Source organism: Podarcis vaucheri, assembly GCF_965113315.1.
Source record: "Podarcis vaucheri genome assembly, chromosome: 17".
NCBI classification, from domain to species: domain Eukaryota; kingdom Metazoa; phylum Chordata; class Lepidosauria; order Squamata; family Lacertidae; genus Podarcis; species Podarcis vaucheri.
The window spans coordinates 10,631,183-10,650,545 of NC_138755.1; the positions used below are offsets into that span (position 1 = coordinate 10,631,183).

At 47.3% G+C, this 19,363-nt stretch overlaps 1 protein-coding gene across 4 annotated transcripts in view; it reads left to right on the forward strand.

The window, feature by feature from the left end:
- Positions 1-19,363, forward strand: part of DOCK6 (dedicator of cytokinesis 6) — a 96,631-nt gene that overhangs the window by 46,819 nt on the left and 30,449 nt on the right. For 2 of the 4 annotated variants that reach the window (XM_082204484.1, XM_082204485.1), the window contains exons 22-34: positions 1,797-1,972; positions 3,588-3,692; positions 6,419-6,508; positions 8,083-8,178; positions 8,862-9,002; positions 10,659-10,772; positions 11,662-11,832; positions 13,283-13,422; positions 13,513-13,682; positions 15,742-15,893; positions 16,771-16,953; positions 18,400-18,526; positions 18,780-18,864. In XM_082204484.1, the coding sequence (XP_082060610.1) occupies positions 1,797-1,972; positions 3,588-3,692; positions 6,419-6,508; positions 8,083-8,178; positions 8,862-9,002; positions 10,659-10,772; positions 11,662-11,832; positions 13,283-13,422; positions 13,513-13,682; positions 15,742-15,893; positions 16,771-16,953; positions 18,400-18,526; positions 18,780-18,864 (1,750 nt within the window). The remainder of the gene's footprint in view (positions 1-1,796; positions 1,973-3,587; positions 3,693-6,418; positions 6,509-8,082; positions 8,179-8,861; positions 9,003-10,658; positions 10,773-11,661; positions 11,833-13,282; positions 13,423-13,512; positions 13,683-15,741; positions 15,894-16,770; positions 16,954-18,399; positions 18,527-18,779; positions 18,865-19,363) is intronic. The other 2 variants (XM_082204486.1, XM_082204487.1) reach the window with 2 other exon arrangements.

The following is a 19,363-nucleotide window of genomic DNA, read 5'->3' on the forward strand; positions in this document are numbered from 1 at the left end:
TTATTCATGGTAGTGAATGTATGTATATGATGGAGGAGGTTTTTAGAGCAAACCCCCCCTTGGAAAAAAGAGGACCAATCACTTCCCTTCCATCCCCAGCCACCATCAAGAAGTTCTGATAGTGAAATGACGTCATAGTAACACTCTTAGTGAGATGCATAAGGGGAGATTATTTGTTGCGGTTTGCAGGAGATGGTGGGAAAGATGTGGCACATATTAAATTGGTGAAGTAAAGTGCACTTGCTTCGAAACAGGCTTGCACTGGTGAGGGGAAGAGAGACTTTGGTCCTTCCCCACATCCATGGTCATACATGTGAAGGCCATTGCACAGAGCACTGAAGGCAGTTCCTCTTCCCAGCTAGCAGCCCTTCCTCTTCAGCCAACACACTGTGACGGGTGGTGAACACATCCTCCTTAATCTCAATTCTGTCATCATTGGAGTGGACTGAGATTCTCCCTTGTGCATGTTTCTCACCCAAAAGGGAGACAGCATCCAGTTATGGGCTGGCTCCTTCCACCCAGTACTGGAAAACCCAGACTCCCAAGGGGCCAGGGGAGGGGGATCATTCGGTGTTTGTCCTCCATGGACTGCAGTACTATCAAAAGTCTCTTGGGGGACAAAAATAGAAAAATCTCAAGACTTCCTCATCCTCTAACTTTTCTGGCTGCAAGGGTTGGGGATTTCTGTTTTCCCCTTCTCCTGGCACCATGCCTGGCAGTTAAAAGCGCAGATTAGATCTGGCACCAAAGAGCAAGGGAGCTGGGCAGCCACCGATGTTCTGAGCTTCCTTCACCAGGCTCCTGGAGTTTCTTCTCAGTGTAAACACTCCCTGCACATTTTCATCCTAGCAGTGCCCCTTCCACATTCTGCCTTTGGTGTTCAATGGCAGCTCTGTGCCAGGAACAAGGCAGTGGGCATGGGAAACCAGACTCGTGGCCCTACAGAAAAAGGAGTGGCATAAACACAGCTACTTGCTCTTCAGTGGTCTCTGGTATGCAGAGAGGCAGGATCGTCCTCATTTTTGAGGAAAGAGACTCAGAAATATGGGTGATGATCTACCCCCCAAAAGGGTGGAAAACATTATTAGGGCTTGCCTAAAGACAGTGAAGGTTTCTTCTGCTCTGCTGGAGAGAGGAGGATATCCATTTATGGCAGGCGTTGGCAAACCCCAGCCCTCCAGATGTTTTGAGACTACAATTCCCATCATCCCTGACCACTGGTTCTGTTAGCTAGGGATGATGGGAATTGTAGTTCCAAAACATCTGGAGGGCCGGAGTTTGCCTATGCCTGATTTATGGTCAACTGACTGTACCCACCAGGAAAGACAGGAGTTGTAGAGCCTTAAACCTCCATAGGGATATTAGGGGGTTGAGGACAGAAAGTACTACAGCTTAGGAAGATGCACCAACTAATAAAAACCAACAATGAAACATGGCCATTCCACCGGAACATGGAGGAAAAAGAAAGATTGAAAAGAAGGTATCCCAGATCCTATGGGGGAAGCAATTCTGGAGCGCAGAAGTGTGTCCCGGCCAGATCACGCCCTCTGGCTGAGCCAGAAGGACTCTTCACTTGAGATGCTCCATTCTGGTGCAGAGAGGAGGCATCCAAGGATAAAATAATGGAGGGTAAATTGGGACACAGTGGCAGCACATTGTCTTCTCATGGCCATGGGAAGTGATGGCCTATTCGTGACTCCTGGAGGCGTCGTCCCTCAGTAGCATTCTTCCCACCCCAATATGCCCACCTGTCCTTTGACTTAACCTAGTGGTTTGTGTGTGTTTGTGTTTTACAGAGACTGGAATGCCACCCCACAGTGGCCCCATCCAGTACGCCACCTTGTCCCGCACAACTGGGCGCCCTGTCAGCCTGAATCTCTCTCGCTCCAAAAGCATCAGCAACAGCAACCCTGACCTGACCACCACACCAAACTCCCCAGATGAAGAGGTTCAGAAGATTGTTGGCAGCAAGGTAAGCGCTGCTGAGGGTTCTTGTTCTTGTTAATTTATTTTCCCATGATGGGGGCTAAAGGTGGCTTACAGATAGAGTAAAGGTAAAGGTAAAGGGACCCCCGACCATTAGGTCCAGTCGTGGCCGACTCTGGGGTTGCGGCACTCATCTCGCTTTATTGGCCGAGGGAGCCAGTGTACACCTTTTGGGTCATAATAATAATAAATTTTTATTTATACCCCACCCTCCCCAGCAGGCAAAGGCACGTTTATTTGCAAACCACGCAGGCAAAGGCACGTTTATTTGCAAGCCCCAGTAACTAAAGGTGGTTTGCAGGTGCAAGACTTTGTGGTTGCTTGCAAACCCCATCTTTGTCTGCCTCACGCCAGATGTCGTTTATGACTTCAGGTGGAGGTGACATGAGATGTAGGGCAGGTGAAGGTGATTTGACTGAAACAGCCTCGTGGGCCAAGTGGGGAGGCCTGGATGGGCCTAATCATCCCTGTGGGCCAGAGGTTTCCCACTGGTAATAAACTATCTGTATACATCTGGCATTTTAATAATCACATAAATAGGAGTCCAGTAGTCATTGCAGTCATTTGCCATGAGTGCCCAAGCGCCACCCTCCTGGGCCCAGCACCAACTTGTACCACCCTGCCACTAATCCTAATTCTTTGTTTTGGAAAAACAATTGCCTGAAATAATACTTTCCCTCTTTTGAAACACTGGAGGGTGATCACTGCCATTAAGATTCTTCAAGGGGCAGAGTATGTGTGGTGTTTTGTTACTTGGTTAGCCCTGGTATGCAAGATTTTTACAAAGGAAAGTACAGCCAGTGCGGGGGTGAGGAGGTCAAACTGGATCGGGACCATGGCATGAGGTGGCTGGGTGGCTGGGTGAGTGGTGGTCTTTAACCCTTTGCTTCTGCTGTTGTTCTAATCAGAATCACCCTCTCCACGTGCATGCTTGCTGTTCATAATTGGAGGAAAGCAAAGTGGGAGACAGTATAGATCAGTGGTTATCAACCTTTTTTTGGCCATGCCCCACCTAAGCTTCTCTAAAATCTTGATGCCCCCCCAACATATAATTTTATTTTAATTTTAAAAATGTGTATGTCACAATGTATATTTATATACTGTATATGAGGCCCCTAGAACCATAAGAAATGCAAAAAAACCCCACTGTTAATAACCCATTTTCGAATTGCCCCCCCCCCTTAAAAATTAAATTGCTGTCCTGTGGGGCATGTGCCCCACATTGGGAACCCCAGGAATAGACCCTTACAGGTGATTCATGCCATGTCCTCCCCTATTATTTGTCCTGCTTCCCTGTCTTCCCTACAAACTGGTGCCCCACTCAGGTGCATTCTGTGACCATAAAACATATGGCACACAATCCCCCAAGTCAATGGGCTTTGTGGCAATGGAAAAGCTGGGCTTCTAATGCTTTATGATGCTTTGTGTGTGTTCCTTTTGGTCACTTGCTTGGAAATTGCAGGCCCTGGTTTAACTAAGGCTCCTCCTCCTCCTCCTTCTCCTTCTCTGCGATCCCAGCAGCAATGGTTGTGGCTCTTTACCCTTGGTTTCTTGGTTCTGATTGTTTTTCCTTTCCTGCTCTTCTCTTGCACGCTACCTAGGGGATTGACCGCTCTCACTCCTGGGTCAACTCAGCATATGCCCCCGGAGGCCCAAAGTCTGTGCTTCGTAGGAATCATCCGAACTCCAGCATGGATCTGAAGCAGGTGCCTTTGCCTTTCCCCTCCCCTCCCCTTGGTTCTCCGACCCCTTGCTCCTCTCCTTGACTTGCTCACCAGGGTGTGCCTTCCATTAATGCCTGCGTTGGGGTAAAGAGTAATGTTTTCCCAGAAGGCTCGAGTTGGGGGGGCTGTTGAGCACCACAACAGGCATCAGGGGACATGTTTTCCATGAAAAAATGAAAATGAAAGCTGCCTTCTTGGACTGACCTTTGAAATTTCATCTGCTTCTCCTTTGCCACTCCAAAAGAATGGCATCACAGTCAAACCTCGGTTCCCGAACGCCTCTGTTTTGGAACATTTTGGCTCCCAAACGCCGAAAACACGGAAGTAAATGTTCCGATTTTAGAACATTTTTCGGAAGTTGAACATCCGCCACGGCTTCCGCTTGAGTGCAGGAAGCTCTTTCAGCCAATCGGAAGCCACGCCTCGGTTGTCGAACATCTTGGAAGCCGAACAGGCTTCCAGAACGGATTAAGTTTGATAACCAAGGTTTGACTGTATTATTCGTGCCTTTTTGTGACAGAACTCACCTCCAGCTCTCTGTCTCTCTGTCCCCATGGCAGCCATTTTGTGCTGGTACCCAACGACACTTTGATTGAAATAGGAGTACTGGCGCTTCATTTTCTACTCCAAAGCACTGATTGTTATTAATATTAATTGTTATTTATTCTCTTTATATTCCACCCTTCCTCCCAAAAGAGCCCAAGGCAGCCTTAGGTTTTAGAGGCGTAGTCCCAGCGTTATGAGGTGGTACAATGAAGGTTGCAGTGCCTGACACGGGAAGCATAGTTTTGATATCGGTAGCCTTCCGTCATCTGAGGTTTGGTAATGTCAGGGGAGAGGTTTGTTTGCAAAGGTCTGTGCAAGGTTTTATTTATTTTCCTCACGCAACTGACCCTTTTGTGCTCGCTGAAAGCAGTTTGGAAGAGCGTTTGAAAGCAGCTCAGATATAATGCTGTCTGACACCCAGGGTGCAGTTAGGAGACTGGGCAGCACCTCACCTCCTCTGCTTCTTCCTGGGTTAGGGCTGTCGTGAAATCTCCTTTATGGGTTATTTTATAAATGCCACCTGCATTCTCTTCAGGCTTCGGTTTCCCTTCCATTATGGATCACAGTTGGCAGGATTCTTTGCACTTGACATTTGGTAACCCTGCCTGGAAGGCAGAAGGGGCAGGGGAAGACGGCAGGTGGATCACCCATGCAGAGGAACGACTGGCTTGGTTTGCAGGTCTAATTTGGGCCAAAGCAGCGACTAAACTATTGACGCAGGAACTGCTTCTTGCCAGGGGCCACACTTCAAAGCGCTGTGGGGAAGGGAGAGTGGGAGGAGCTGTTGTGGCGCAGTGCAGAGATTGTGGAAGTTGGACTAAGGGGATTTCAGTTAAAAAATATACCCTGCCAGCAATTACAAAGTTTCCAGGATATCCTTGAACCAGTCTCCACCTCACAACCTAACGTGCCACAGGATGATGCATGAGAATGAATAGGGGTTAACCCCATGTATGCTGCCTGGAGATCCCTGAAGAAAGACAGAAGCAAAAATGTGATAGATAAAATTTTTAAGTGTCTTTCTTTTTGTTTTAAGGAAATTAGTGTGGATTATTTGCTCCCTGGCTTTTTTGAGCTTGCAGCCTAAGCATATGTGAGGTTCAAGATTTCCAAGGTTCTCTCTGCATCCATATAATACAGTACCCACCTTCCGAAGTCCTTCTGCGCAGTGAAATTAGGCAGTTTCTTGGCTTGCACAGTTGCTTCCTCCACCATGCGCAGCAAACATATGGCCAGTATTATGCTTCTCTGGAAATTGTTAATGTGCGCTGGATGTTGGACGCTCCTGTTACATGGGAAAGATGCGTCTCCCCCACCTATCCTATTCTATCCTATCCTACCCTACTCTACCCTACCCTTGGCAGTCAGTGAATATTATTGAGAAGAAGCCATAACTTGTATGATTTTATGTATCATTCTCAGTACAGGGTGTGTTAGGTACAGTGGTACCTTGGTTTGCAACCGTTTTGGATTACAACCACGTCAAACCCTGAAGTGTGTGTCCCTTTTTTTAGATTACAACCCTGTTTTGTTGGGTTTTTTTGGATTGCAACCCTTTTTTTTAATTGGAGGCCCCATTGACGAAAGCATGCCTTGGGTTACAACCGGACCTCCGGAATGGATTATAGTTGTAAACCAAGGTATCACTGTATTTTTTTCCTTATCAGAGCTCTCCAAATTGGGCAATTGTCTTTCACTCTGCAACAGTGCCATCTAATGGCAGCTTTGTGGACTGCAGGTCTTGCTAACTGCTGATAGTTACACTTGCTTTTTAAAAAATAGCTGCTATGATGAGAGCGCATCCTATGGCTATAAGCAAGCGCTCTCCATACCTTTGCTGTACGTTTGCCTTCTAATCTACTGAACTGGACAGCAGTGCACCACTAGAGAGGCAGGCAGGAGTGGAGGCATATAAGCTTTGGGTTGGCCTATCTGATCTAGGTTGAGCAGCCCTGAGTTTGGTGACCTTGCAAATCCATTCTAGACTCCTGCTTCCTTCCAAATTGTGGTTTGCTTTCAAATTCTGAGCTCCTTCCTCTCAGTAAGGAAGCCGGCCACCTTTCCTGCAAACCATCACCTCACTCCTCCTTCCATCCTGAGTAATACCTCTTCACCACCACTGTGTCCTCTTCTTGTCTCTCTTGCTTCTGCTCATCTCACAGGCTGCGGAGCGAGCACCTAATCGTATCTCCTCCTATCTTGAGAACTCCACTTTTCCTCCGGCCACCCCGATGAGATCAACAACCAAAAAGGTAGAGAGAGACTGGGAAGCACCCCAGAAATGTCGCCCTGGAAGACAAACTTAAGACTAGGAACCTATGCACCCTTGGGAGTAAGTTGCATGGATTTAAGTGGAACTTCCTTCCAAGTAGACATGCATCGAATCCATCTAGTATAAGCAGTGCCCCCCCAAAAAATGTTTAGGGGTACTCTCATTTTCCTATTCATATTGAAATACTGCCCCTCAGTTAGGCCAAACTTAGATTCGCAAAATGTTTAGGGGTATGCATCCCCCCAGAAAAAAAGCACTGAGTATAAGTATTTGGTTTAGAAGCAAGTGGCGCTGGTTGTTGTGAATGTGTAACAATGTTATGTGCTCTGAATAGGCAACAGAAGCGCACGCAGCTCTGCAATGTGGCATTGCCTTGGGTAAGCCCTTCGGGTGGAGATCATGTATCTGTGGTTGGTTTCTGCCATGAAGAAATTCAGGCCCTGCTGATTTTGGGGACTAAACCAATTTAGTCATGATAAAAATCCCACCCTCCTCTGAATGCTATTCCGCTTGCTCTCATACTTCCATTTCTACTTTCTTTCCTTCAGTGTTATTTGCCACCTTTTTGGCTTTTTCTCGCAGAGCTGCTGCTCTGAGTCGTCTATTCATAATGCACAACTCACCTGAACCTTCCTCCCATGTCTATGGGAGACATTCAATGTGTCTGCCAGGAATAAACATGTTGACTTGCTTCTTGCTTTTAGGCAGTCCTAGATGGGAGCTGCTCCTGGCTGCAGCTCATTGGGAGGGAGGACAACTTGAGACTCTTGGCCACTTCAGCTTTTGCTATTTCACTGATAACATATTTAACATTATATGGAATTTAAAAAAACACACCAACCTAATCAAGAGGAAGGAAGTGGGTCTGGGCTGTCGAGTTCTGAATGCAGATTGGTCCAGAGTCCAGACTGTGCTGTTGTATCCAGATAATAGTGCTTTGAGAACTACAAGGGATAGTTGGATGCTGACAACTCTGTTTAGACACGAGAGCAGTTTTGTATGTGCCCCCTTCATTCCCATTCTACATGCAGGAAGCCTGGAGTGAACAACACAACCAGTCGCTAAATGGCTGTGTTTATAGCATGTATGCTACAAGGCTTCTGACTCCTTGGCCACTGACTCAGATGAGGCAGTGATCTTAGTGAGATGAGTTGGGTGGGTGTCAGTTACACCAAGAAGTATCCATCTGTGTAAATTGACTGGGGAATGAATGACTCCCCAGAAATCTCATTAGGGATCTGTGGTTTTTCAGGCTAGGCCTGTATTCCAAAACCTGGCCCATTTCCTAGTCTTTGCCAGTCATTGTTTTTCTAACCTAACAGCATCTTCTGAAGATCTGTGACTTTTTTTGACAGGCAATCAAACAGATTCTGAGTTGAATAGGGTGTACAGATGAGGGCTGTATTTTTACTCCCTCTCTCTTCCCCTGGTTTGAAAGCAGCTGGTAGCTCCAGAAGCACCAGCCTGTGACTCTGTACTCAGTCCTGCAATGGTTGACCTGAATTTCTGCAAGGGGCATGCTGAGCGTTTCCTCTCCTTGTAAATCTCTTTTAGCTGCTTCATGAAGAACTGGCCCTGCAGTGGGTGGTGAGCACCAGTTCCGTGCGGGAAGCTGCCTTGCATCAAGCCTGGTTCTTCTTCCAGTTGATGGTATGCCCCTTGCTGCTGATGTCCCCAAACAAATTGTTGGCCTTCTGGCCAGGAGCATCCATGATCTGGTTGCTGGCTTTACATGTTGCCTTATGTCCCTTTGCTGTCCAGTTTCCAAATTTCTGCTTTGCACAGTGTCACCACAGAACGTTATGAGAGAACTGAGTTGCCCCTCAAGGTGTATCCTAGATCGGCCTTTGGGAAAAACAACAACCACCTTCCCTAAAGTATTAAGCAATGAAAAGAACTGATGTGCAGTTCTACAGGGTGCTCTGTTGAAAGCACCACACCTAGGTACAAATTTCATCATTTTGTATTTGGAAGTCGAGGAAGGTTTCCGAAAGGAACAGAAGTATGAGTCGCTCTGTGATAATCCCAGTGGCAGACTTCTCAGATTTAAAGTGAAATTCTTTTCTGCCTGTCTTATTTTGCCAGTTCTTTTCAGGATATTTAACCTCTCTTCAGTCAGGCTTTGGCACAGTAGTTTAAGCAGCATAACTGATTTTCAGCTGCTCACGTGCAGATAGTCCCAAGTAGAGTGCACTGTTCTAAGAGAGGATTTCCCCAACCATGGTCAGCCGTACAGGTCAGCTCAGTCTAAATTGGAATTCCCAAAGGGGTTGGAATAATGGGGCGGTGGCTGCTGATCCAGGAGGATGAAACTCCCTTGATGGTCGTCTTAGGTGAAGAGCATGGCACACCATCTGTTCTTGTGTGACAAGCTGGAGGCACCTCGCAAGCTGCGTTTCCCTGGCCGTTTTGTTGATGACATCTCAGCTCTAGTGTGCACCGTCAGTGCTGAAATCGCCAGCCGTTGCCAGAAGGTTTGTGCAAGGTTTCTTTTGTTTGCCTGCCTCTCCATCCATTCCCTCAGAGTTTCCTATCCTCATCACTCCACAAACAAGCCAAGTGACTTAATTCATGTTTGCATGTTTTAAACTTTGACCTGCATTAGAGTGCAAACTTTAAAAAGTGCAATGTTGGGAGCAACAAGGTACAGGTTTCTCTAGTTTCCCATATTCTTCCTCCTAAACTACAGGTGTAAATAAATAAAACCCAAGCTTTACATTTTAATTTACCGTATTTTTCGCACCATAGGGCGCACCTAGAATCAAATGTTGCACTAAACTATTTAAAGCAGCAAAGCTCCTGTCCGCTTTGCTGCTTTAAATCGAGCCTCAGAGGAGGGTAGGAAGGGGAACAATGGCTTATCTAAGTCCAGTTAATAATGCTGAGCCTGACTTATGGCCATCGAGATTAGCCTGGCCGTTCCAGTGGAAAGCTGGGGAGGCTGAGGTGGACTTTCCAGTGGTCAAAGTGTGGTTGTGTCTTCCTGCCCAGCATCTATTTCCTGCCCTCTTTCCCCCCCTGCACCCCCGCACCCTGCTTCGAGGGAAGGAAGCGGAGCCATGGATCCTCTGCTTGCAACTGCAGTGGATTCCCTCCACTTTGAAGCAGGAAAGTGGGAGAGGAGCTGCTTACACGAGTGTAAGCTGCTCCCCTCCCACTTTGCTGCTTCAAAGGGAGCCAGGGAGGAGGGAATCCACTGCAGCTTCCCCCACCTCCCGGAGAGCCCGCAGAAGCCGTGAGCTCTTTAAAGGGGCTGTGCGGCTTCTCCTGGCTTTTATGGGAGGTGGGAGAAGGGACTGATGCAGCCAGTCAGTCCCTTCTCCCTCCTGGGGAAAAGTCCGCAAGAACGCACGAAGCTTGTGTGCGGCTCTTGGGGGCTTTTCCCACCTGCCTCCCCCCTGCATTTGCTCCATAGGACGCACACACATTTCCCCTTGCTTTCTAGGAGGGAAAAAGTGCGTCCTATGGTGCGAAAAATACGGTAACTCCTAGGATCTCCCAAGAGACAAAAAACATAATGGGTATGGAATTTCCTGCACTGAATGCCCTAGAATATATTGTTGTGACCCACTTTTCACGTAAAATGTGATTTTTAAAAAACAACCAAAACAGACTATCTGTACAAAATAGTATCATTGCTAGATTAAAACATTAATGGTGGGGATATAGTAGCCTTTAATAATATAGGTAGATACATGCAGCAAGTCTTACCCACCTTTTATATAAATGTGCATCCATTCATGCACATATATTACATTTGAGTGACTTTAGCTGTACTAACCCCCCCGCAACCCCCCCCCCACAAACTACAATTTTTTAAAGTGGGTTTTAAAAAAGAAATGGTTTATGTGATTATATAACCACAAAAAAATCCAAAGATGGCTAGTTGTTCTTGATCTCCCTTTAAAATTCACAACTGGAGCGAAATGGAAACGAACCTCATTGAAATGTGTGGGAATTCTGTGAGATATCTGCCCCATTTTGATTCTGTGCTAGCAGTTTGCACTCGCTCACGTGGTCTTAATCCCCTCTCCCACTTGCTCAGTTTCTGACCCTCCATTCGGGGTTGCCAGAGCCCCACGGAAGCTGCTTCAATTGCCACCTCACATACTTCTGTGCTTCTTCCGCAGGATATTGAGCTGGTGGAACGTCTCAACAGCAGCCTGGCCTTTTTCCTCAATGACCTACTATCCCTCATGGATCGCGGCTTTGTCTTCAACCTCCTGCGTTCTTACTACAAGCAGGTAACGAGGAACCCAGTGGTTCTCTTTTCCCAGGCTGCTAATTTTACCTCCTGGAAGAGGGCACAATAACTAGGAGAGAGGGCAAGAGTTTTATTTAGATAGGTGGCTGCGGAAAACTTTCTGTACATGCAGAACTCAGATCCAGTGTGTTGTAGGGGTTGGAGTGTTGGACTACGACCTGAGAGACCAGAGTTCAAATCCCTGCTCAGCCATTGAAGATCATAGGGTGGCCTTGGGCCAGCCACAGGTCTACTTTGTAGGGTAGTTGTGAAGATAAAATGGGGAAGAAGAAAAGCATGTATGCCACCTTGAGCTCTTTGGACGAAAGGTGGGGTATTATTGCAAATAAATACATAAGTAATTGGTTAAAGCTTGAACCCTCCCTCAGTTGTAATCAGGGCTTTGATGTTAGACTGGACACTGGGGAAGGAGATGGTGACTCTGGATGGCCTCTGCTAGAGGCTGGAGGGTTCACAATGCTGTACCAAGCCTACAAGGGATGCGGCTGGCGTTGTGGTCTAAACCACTGAGCCTCTTGCGTATGCTGATCGGAAGGTTGGCGGTTCGAATCCCTGTGATGGAGTGAGCTCCCATTGCTCTGCCACAGCTCTGGCCAACCTAGCATTTCGAAAGCACACCAATGCAAGTAGATAAATAAGTACCGCTGCGGCAGGAAGGTAAACAACATTTCCGTGCGCTCTGGCTTCTGTCACGGTGTCCCATTGCACCAGAAGCGGTTTAGTCATGCTGGCCACATGACCCAGGAAGCTCTCTGTGGACAAACGTCAGCTCCCTCGGCCTGAAAGCTAGATGAGCACCACAACCCTATAGTCGCCTTTAACTGGACTTTACCAAGCCCACAACAGCTACCTTCCTTCCTCCTCTCCAGATCAATAACAGGCTGCTGACCACCCAGAACCCCAATGCCCTCATTGCTCTGAGGATGGACTTCATCCGTATCACCTGCAGCCATGAGCACTACGTCACTCTGAACCTGCCCTGCAGTGGCCTCTCCCCACCTGCTTCCCCCTCCCCCTCTGTTTCTTCAGCAACCTCCCAGGTAAGCGGCCCAGCGTTAGGGAAGAGAACGTGAGAAGAGGATGCTCTTGGTGGATCAGAGTCAGCATGACTCCATCTGGTCCCTCCAGCCTGCCTTGAACAACCCTGAGCCAGGTGCCTCCGCAAGCGCACCAGCTGGGCACGAAGGCGGCAGCTGCCCTGTTGCCCCCAGCCTCTGCTATCCTGAACAGCTAACGGATGCCCTCTCTGTGAAATAGTCTGGTCCCTTTTAGAGCTGCCTTAAGCAAGTGGCCAGGTGGCAGATACCACTGGGAAACTGGGGTAGGGGTGTGTGTTGGGGTGATGACTGCTGGCTCAAAGAAGGTTTGCTGAAGAAGTAGGCTTCCAGGAAAGACTTGAAAGAGACAGAAAGTTTTTACTGGTAGCGAGAGGAATTAGCATGTTGAAAAACCAAGAGGCAAATGGCAGCATTGGAGGGACAGAAAAGAAATTGGGAGCATTGCCATGGATTGGGACAGTCAGTGAGCACCAAGAGGTGACTGGGCAGGGGATGTGAGCTGACTCTCCCTAGGGAGGTCAGTCCCCTGCCCCCATGGCTGAAAGGGACAGCATTTTCACCCCTAGGAAGTCATGAAACACTGCAGAGGATTGATTCCCTGCCTCTTCCTGACTCCCTTGCTCCTGCAGAGCTATATATCACTGTGGCGATCACACAGGGTCCCCGGACGTTTAACGGTCTATTGATCCCTGTGCCACCACTGCGATTGCTTCCCCGCTGCCACCAACCAGTTACTCTCTGGTAAAACACTGAGTCCAGTCAGTTGTTAAAAGTGAAACACACAAAAAAGTTTATTTTACACACATTAACAAGTTTATGGTTTCTCCGATAATATTCCTGTCAGTATCTTAACTTTAGTTTCTTTGCTGGCCTGTACCTTCCTAATACCTTCTGACTGATTATCTCAACTGTTTGACTGACTCCTCTTAACAAATTCTCTCACTCTCTCACACCAGACTAGCCCAACCCACAGACTTAACTTCCCTCTCTCATCTATCTCCAGACTGTCTTCTCAACCACTCTAACCCTAACTCTTCTTAACAAATTCTCTCTGTGCTTAAACCTTATACACAGTTAACTCTGCCCCTTGGGTTCCCATTGGTTAGTCATTTTACAATTAGTTAACCCTTTCCCTATGAACCCAGTATGATGTCACACACATAGGAGGGCAAACGCCACAATCACCTTTCGTAGTTGACACTTGTGGAACCTTTCCTTTCTTCTCCTTGCCCCCCCCTTTAAAGAAGTAGTTCACGAAAGCAACAACTGAGAGAGACTGACTCATTCGAAAGGCTACCAATAAATGATGGCAACTGAGATGTGAAGCTTGGACGCTGTTCTTTTCCATGCAGTGATAAGGAAAGGAACCGTTTGCGGCACGCTGGCTGGGGTCGGCTCTCCTTGATTTCACATGGCCTTTCCCCTTTCCCAGGGCTCGGCCTTCTCCAGCCACACACAGGACCAACGAGTGGCCAGCATGTTTGAGCTGTCAGTGGCCTTTCGGCAGCAGCACTTCTTGGCAGGGCTGGTGCTGATGGAGCTGGCTCTCATCCTGGAGCCGGATGCAGAGGGGTAGGTGTGGTCCTTTGGGATGGTTCCCTGATGCTGTTGTAGCCAGAGCCCTTTCTGACATCCCTGCTCTCTTCCCTTCACTTGCCTCAGAGCCTTCTTCTTGCACAAGAAGGCAATCAGCACTCTTCACAACCTGCTGTGCAGCCACGACTCGGACCCTCGCTACATGGACCGTTCGGTACGGGAGCACGTGGCTCAGCTGTACTTGCCTCTGATTGGCATCGTCATGGATGCCCTGCCCCAGCTCTACGACTTCACAGGTGAGGCCAGGAGGCCCTTCTGGAGGCAGGGAGGAGGGTGATAATGGATGGAGGTACCAATGTGTGCAGATTCCTAGCCGGTTTTCAGAAATGACAGCCTCTCCCCAACCTTCCTTGCTGCCGGCAAGCCTGCTGTCTTCAGTTTTGTTCCGCATACTTGGAATAGAGCCAGTTAAGCAGAGGGCTTGGGTGGCCATGGCATCAATCCCAGTTGTGTCAAACTTGCTGACTGTAGCTGCTGCCCTCCCAGGCGAGGGAGGAGAATCCAGCTGTCCAGCATATGAGTTTTGCTAGCTGAGGTTTGATATGGTGGTCATTCTGTGAAGCCATACCAAGCTGACTTCTTAAAAAATGCTTTGCTGTTCTGCATTGGGTCAGTACTTTGGCCTTGTTATTAAAACCAGGTCTCTCTTTATTTTATATTGTTTTTAGTATCACTGAGGATCTCTCTGGCTAGGTATTATCACATCTGCCATTAAAACTGTTTGTTCTGTCTCCTTATCTAAAGTTTCTCCAAAAGTAATCACACTCTTGTTGAGAGGTGCAAATGGTGACATCTCTTTGTATCTGAAAATTCAATCAAAGAGATTTCCGCATACATCTGATGTCATTTGAGTTCTATTTGTAGTTTATGAAAGCATATTAGCTTTCTGTCTAGCTCTGAAATTATAAATTCTGAGCAACTTGCTGCATTCATTCTTTCTAATATCAAAGTCAATGAAGTAACTGTTCTCTGATTAACAGGATACAAAAGAATTTGTTCCAAATACAATGCCTTTTAATGTTATGATTTGACACCCAGCTATAAGACTAGAAAAAATATTATTTTATATTTCTTTGCCTTCTGTTTTTTCCTAGTTAATTCCTTTTGTACTCTGTCCTTTAATTCCTAACTAGAGCATCCTTAGCCAGCTTCCCCATCATCAGTTCAGCACACACTTACTGAACAACACAAAAGCAAAAATCTAAAGCCTGTCAGTTCAGCAAATGCAATTTAAGTGAGCTTAAGAGTGGCACTTAAGAAGAGAGAACCAGTCTTTGAATATTCAGAAACATGTCAGTCTCATAGCTCAGGAAATCCTGGAAAACAGCCACAATTTGAGTGGTGATTTGTGGTTTGGTTATGTGTCATAGCTTCCCATGTCGTTTCTCATTTGTTTTGGGGAAACGTACAACATTTTAAGCAAAGTCAGAGCCACAAAGGAAGTCTCAAGTCATGCAGATTTAAAGACTGCATGATATAGTATAGAGAAGCTAATGAAAGGGAAAACAAGGAAGTTGTGAAGGAACAAAAGAAAAGAAAGCCAGAGGAAGAGTCTGGGATTAAAGCCTGGTGCTTATAATAGAATCCAGAGCTTTAAGCAAGGAATCTCACAGCCTGACACTTGGAACTGACTTGATAAGCTACCCAGGACTGTGCGAACTCGGTCCTAGAAGAGTCTCAGCTGTCCTGGCCCAGTGGTCAAGGATGGCGGTGGGAGTCCAACAAAATCTGGAAGGCACTAGGCTGAGAGAGCCTGCCCCAGAGCTTATATAAGGGAAAAGAAGTGTGTTTTGTTAACCCCAATAATTTGCAGGTAGCTTGAGGCCCCTGGAATGGCCAAGTATACACTGCTAGGAGTCTCGCCTTCTTCATTTTAGTGGCCAGCATTGCAGAAGTTCTTGCCTGCAGGGATGGTTCATGGCCCCAGCCTGGCCTTGGCTCTGATTTTGCCAGAAATCGCTTCAACGAAATTAGTCTGTGAAATCAACCAAACAAAATCTTGAAGTGGCTTCCCCATCACCTTAGCTTGCATTAGCTTTGGTGGGTTGCTTAGCTTCCCTTGCCTTTATTGTTCATTTTAGCTGCTTGGAATGTCTCTGAAGAGGGAAATGAGAGTCAAAACCTTATTAAGGAACATTTGTGCAAATTAGCTGTCCTTTTCTCTCTCTCTCTCTCTATATATATATATTTAAACAGAATATCAGTATCCAAAGTTATTGACTGGGTGGTGGCGGTGGCTGGGCTATCTTTTCTTCCCTTATCGGTCCTTATTGGGCAATTAATTCAACTTTACAGAGAACCTCAGCCAGCGAGGGCGGCTGGCCTCTGTGACGGTTGAGGACGGCGATGGGGATGGCAGCACCATTAGCCAGTCAGTTGCCATGGCCATTGCTGGCTCTCCCTTGCCCCACGCTCATCGGTCTACTGTCTTCCAAATGCCATCAGTGGTGAGTGTACACTGTCCTCTGGGGCTAGAGAACGAAACCGAAACTTGGGTGGGGAATACTTGCACATTAGAAGGGGATGAGGGTTTGTATAGCTCTCCAGTGCTGTTGGACTCCCAACTCCCTCCCTTCAGCCCAGTGGTCAGGGGTGATGAATCTAACATCATCTGGAAGACCATAAGCTCCCTATCTCTCAGCTTTAGAGACAGAATTCTCAGTGATAATGATACCTAGTATTGGACAGCCTCCCATTTAAGCAGGGAGCCATTTCTATTGGGAACTTGTGGAATGAACCCAGGAGCATACAGCTCTCAGTCCTCAGCAGAAAAGTGTGTGTTCAGATTTGTAACATGGTTGACCTCAAACACAATGGGAGATTTAACAGTACAAAAACGATTAGTTGACTGCAGTGAGTTTTGTTTGTTTATGTGAGGGGGCAGTTATTGGGTCAGATTAGCCTTATCAATTTGTATGCTGTTGCGAGGTTTATATTACTCTCTTGTTGGGCTGTGTATGTAATAAAGGACAGCCATACTGGGGTGAAGGCATCCTCTTTTGTAACTGAAAATCCTTTAATAAAAACAAACACCCACACCCACACAAGGACTTGCATGAAGCAGCCAATTTAAAAACTCCATCCAGCTACTACTTGCATTTCCTATTCCGACATAGTGATATCATTAGGCAATGTGGGCCCAAAACATTGCTCCTCAAAACCAAAGGAAAAGAGGTCCTTATGAATAGAGAGCAGCAGGGCACCACTGCTGCCTCTGCCTTCTTTGATGCACTGTGCCATTTGGCACGCTTAGTTGGGAGAGGGGGGAGTGGGGAGTCTGGGTCAAGTGGAGCTGGGCTGAGCTCATCTCTTGCTTGTTTGCAGCCACCACGCCAGTATAGCATGCTGTCAGCTGAAGCAAGTCGCAACCTGCTGGTGTGTCTCCTGTGGGTACTGAAGAATGCGGATGGAGCAGTGCTGCATCGCTGGCTTGCTGACCTCTCTGCTTTGCATGTGAACCGTCTCCTTGACCTGCTCTACCTCTGTGTCTCTTGCTTCGAGTATAAGGTTAGAGTCCAGGCGCTGAGAGAACCAAACATGGCTCCCCTGCTTCACTCCTCCCCATCCCAGGACTTTGGGGGACAGAACGCAGGAATCCCACCTTTAGCTGGCTGGACTCCTCACCTAGACGAACTCCTTAGTGGTTGCAGACCTCAAAGCATGCAGTCTTTGACAGAACGTGGCCAGCAAAGAGCGGAGAAGAGGCAAGAGAAATGCAGCCTCTGACTGCAACAGTCAGAGGCTGTGTTTCCTTCCAAGGAGAGCCTTAGAAAACAGCGGTTCTACAACACTTTGGGTGTCTTAAGGCAAGAGCAGACAGGCTTCAGGCTGTAGGAGCTCTCTGTTGTTTAATAGAACCCTGAGAGTTCACCTGCTGGAGCCTTAGGCAAAAGACATAAAGGTAAAGGAACCCTTGACCGTTAGGGGTCATGGCTGATTCTGGGGTTGCGACGCTCATCTCGCTTTATTGGCTTCCGGGTCATGTGGCCAGCATGACTAAGCCGCTTCTGGTGAACCAGAGCAGCGCACGGAAACACCGTTTACCTTCCTGCCGGAGCAGTACCTATTTATCTACTTGCACTTTGAGGTGCTTTTGAACTGCTAGGTTGGCAGGAGCAGGGACTGAGCAACAGGAGCTCGCCTTGTCACGGGGATTCGAACTGCCAACCTTCTGAACGGCAAGTCCTAGGCTCTGTGGTTTAACCCACAGCGCCACCTGCGTCCCAGGCAAAAGACATACACTTCAGTTAAAGAATTCTAAGTCCAGGAACTTGTACTGAGTACCAGAACTGAGTCAAGTTCACAGTCCTTCCATATACGAAATGCACCCCCTGGTTCACACCCATCTAAGCACAACCACGATCCATTTCAGCAGGTAGAGTCGTGTTGTTGTTGTTAAATTGTGGGGGCATAAATCCTTGCCAATCTGCTTCATGCCACACAGAGATCGACCAGTAGGTCCTGATCTACCTTCTTCCCACCCCTGCTGTAAGAATTCTTCTAACGTGGAGATTGAATAGGAAGCTAAATGTAAGAAGCCACTGACAGTCTATAGTGAAATCATTCCTATAAGATATTGTGAAGTCCAGTAGTGCAATTCAGTTCAATTTAGTGCTGTTGTTGGCTGTGAGCTAAAATGGGGAGTGGTGGGAACCTTGCATTTGGAGCCCCCAAATACCTCTTTGCCAGGTGTGAAGTGTGGCAGCTTAACAATTCTTGCCTATTGTATTTGGGGCTGATGTGGCCCTAGCCAGAAGCATTCTCCATGGTAAAAGCTGAAAGGGCTTCACATCCCACTGCTCAGCGCCTGTTGAAATGAGCACTCGGCCACTTTCTTCAGTGAGCAATTACCTGCCTGTTCTATGAGTTCTGGGCCTGCCAGGTTTTGCTCCTGCAGCCAAACTCCCCCTCTTGCTTAGCAGCGAGGACTTTTAGACTCACTGCCATCCACAGGGCAAGAAGGCCTTTGAGCGCATCAACAGCCTGACCTTCAAGAAGTCTCTGGACATGAAAGCACGACTGGAGGAAGCCATCCTGGGCACTATTGGGGCACGCCAGGAGATGGTGCGACGCAGCCGAGGTGAGAATGAGAGAGGGCAGAGCTGTTTATTATGAGCTTGCTTCTGGAAGTCTGGAAGTAAGCAGAAATAAACTCTTTGGAGTACCATCTGTGTGATCAGAAGAGAACTCTATTCATTCCCTTGAAGGCTCACTCTAGCTGAAGCATCTTTCAGACGTTAAGGGCTGGCTTTTGGTGACTGGAACTAGGCTTGGTTGGGAAGAGTTTTCTGATCTGTCATGGTACTCATGCCTTTCCTCCCCTTCCGACACAGAGCGGAGTCCATTTGGAAACCAAGAAAATGTTCGCTGGAGGAAGAATATTGCCCATTGGAGGCAGAATTCGGACAAGGTGGACAAGTGCGTTTGTGGGCAACTCCGGGGGGGATCAGGGGATAGGTAGTACCTTGTTTGCATTCACACATTGGACTGGTTTACCTATAATACTTACCAAAACCTTGGCTGAGTGCAAATGAGCAACCCTTTTATTTTTATTTTATATACTGTGATCTGTTTATGTGAACCTGCTGAGACCTTTGGGAATAATAATAATAATAATAATAGCGAGAAGACGGTGGCCACTTTGCTCCCCCTCCGCCCTGTTGCTGTTGCAAATGAAGCCATTATTTAGCATAGCATTAACACTGAAATCCAGATTTATGGTTTATTTCCTCCAGACAAACCGCAAGCAGTAAGCTATAGAACAATCCTCACAGTGCAGACAGTTACTCAAGAACAGGAACCAAAATTGAGCCTGAACGCACAGTGACTCTCATGGTGTGTGTGTGAGTTGTGTGCAGTGCCTTAATCATAAATTAGTGTGTTTGGTTTGTCATATAGCCATGATCACATGGCATTC